The 1,677-nt window shown below is 38.5% G+C and overlaps 1 protein-coding gene across 1 annotated transcript in view; it reads left to right on the top strand.

Annotated features, from left to right (window-relative positions):
• Positions 1-1,677, top strand: part of KDM5B (lysine demethylase 5B) — an 87,318-nt gene that overhangs the window by 61,701 nt on the left and 23,940 nt on the right. Inside the window, exon 13 of the mRNA XM_037737436.1 lies at positions 447-584. Coding sequence (XP_037593364.1) covers positions 447-584 — 138 coding nt within the window. The remainder of the gene's footprint in view (positions 1-446; positions 585-1,677) is intronic.

The raw sequence follows: 1,677 nt of genomic DNA, 5'->3' as shown, positions 1-1,677 counted from the left end.
GGGGAGGGACAGTGTGGGGTAGGGAGCTGGGGAGGGATAACATGAGGAGAAATGCCAGCTATAGGTGATGGGAAGGAAGGCAGCAAACCACACTGCCATGCATGTACCTATGCAACAATCTTGCATGTTCTTCACATGTACCCCAAAACTAAAATGCAATAAAATATATATTAAAGAAAAAAAAAGTTGTACCTTGTACCTTGATATGGCCAAAGTTTTGTTTTGTATTCAGATACTAATTAACTTTGATAGTCTGGGATACTGCTCCATCTTGTGACAGAAATTAGTGTCTCTAGGTGATATTCTACAGTAATTTGTTTTTTGTGGCTCAATTTCAGAAAGCTGCCTTTTTTGGAAAACTATCTAATAGTCTATGTCCAGATTGTCTTTAGTAACAATGTCACTCTTTGAGAAATTCAAAAAATCTTCAATTTCTGTCTCTTTAGGTTTACCGAACTAATCAGTGTGCGGGAGAGTTTGTGATTACATTTCCAAGAGCCTACCACAGTGGTTTTAACCAGGGTTTTAATTTCGCTGAGGCTGTTAATTTCTGCACTGTTGATTGGGTATGTAATTACAATTTAGTGAGCCTTTTCAAATTTATTGTTTTTCCTGAGGAAATGGAATATAATGTTTTAAAATGTCATGTGGGCTGGACGCAGTAGCTCACATGTGTAATCCCAGCACTTTGGGAGGCTGAGGCAGGTGGATCACCTGAAGTCAGGAGTTCGAGACCAGCTTGGACAACATGGTGAAACCCTGTCTCTACTAAAAATAGAAAAATTAGTCAGCCGTGGTGGTGGGTGCCTGTAATCCCAACTATACTTGGGACGCTCAGGCAGAAGAATTGCTTGAACCCAGGAGGTGGAGGTTGCAGTGAGCCAAGATTGCGCCATTGCACTCCAGCCTGGGCAACAGAGTGAGAATCTGTCTAAAAAAATAAATAAATGTCAAATGGATAGTTGCCTTGACCCATTTCTGCTCAACTGGTCAGTCTGCAAATTGTTTTCCAGTCCACAATGAGATAAAGCACTTGTACCACAGTGTAAATCAAGCATGAATTACCTAAGCGTACTGCTTAGTTCAGCTGATGTTTTTTCTTTCATAGCAACACTTTTCTTGATGAAGAAAGGAGTCTGTTGATTTACATTCTGGCTGGGGCTCAGCATCTCATTGCAAACTGATAAATAATTCCAGGAAAAGGCAATACTTTGTATGGTACCAGCTTAAATTGTCTACAATACAGCAATTTAAGGACACATTTCTTTTCAGTTAGTTGTAAAGTTTTTTATATTTGTATTAATACTTTTCATTTACCTAAAAAGATCTAAATTAAGTGGTATTAAATCTAATCAATCATAACTTTGTTGCAATGATAATTGCTATAATACCTATACTTATTTCCCATTATGTAGCTTTTGGAGTATTATTCCCTGAAGTAGGTTGATCATACCAGTTCAGCACAATTATTTCAGGAAATATATAAGTTCATACTTCTAATTAGATTCTACATTGTTGTAGATATTAATACATTGTTAATACATTGGGTCTTTAAAAAAAAACAAAAACCGGCCGGGCGCGGTGGCTCAAGCCTGTAATCCCAGCACTTTGTGAGGCTGAGGCGGGTGGATCACAAGGTCAAGAGATCAAGACCATCCTGGTCAACATGGTGAAACC

The sequence above is a fragment of the Cebus imitator genome, unplaced genomic scaffold, assembly GCF_001604975.1.
Source record: "Cebus imitator isolate Cc_AM_T3 unplaced genomic scaffold, Cebus_imitator-1.0 Scaffold38, whole genome shotgun sequence".
Lineage (NCBI taxonomy): Eukaryota > Metazoa > Chordata > Mammalia > Primates > Cebidae > Cebus > Cebus imitator.
The sequence above is the reverse complement of the archived record's forward strand: the minus strand, read 5'-3'. Positions and strand labels throughout refer to the sequence as shown.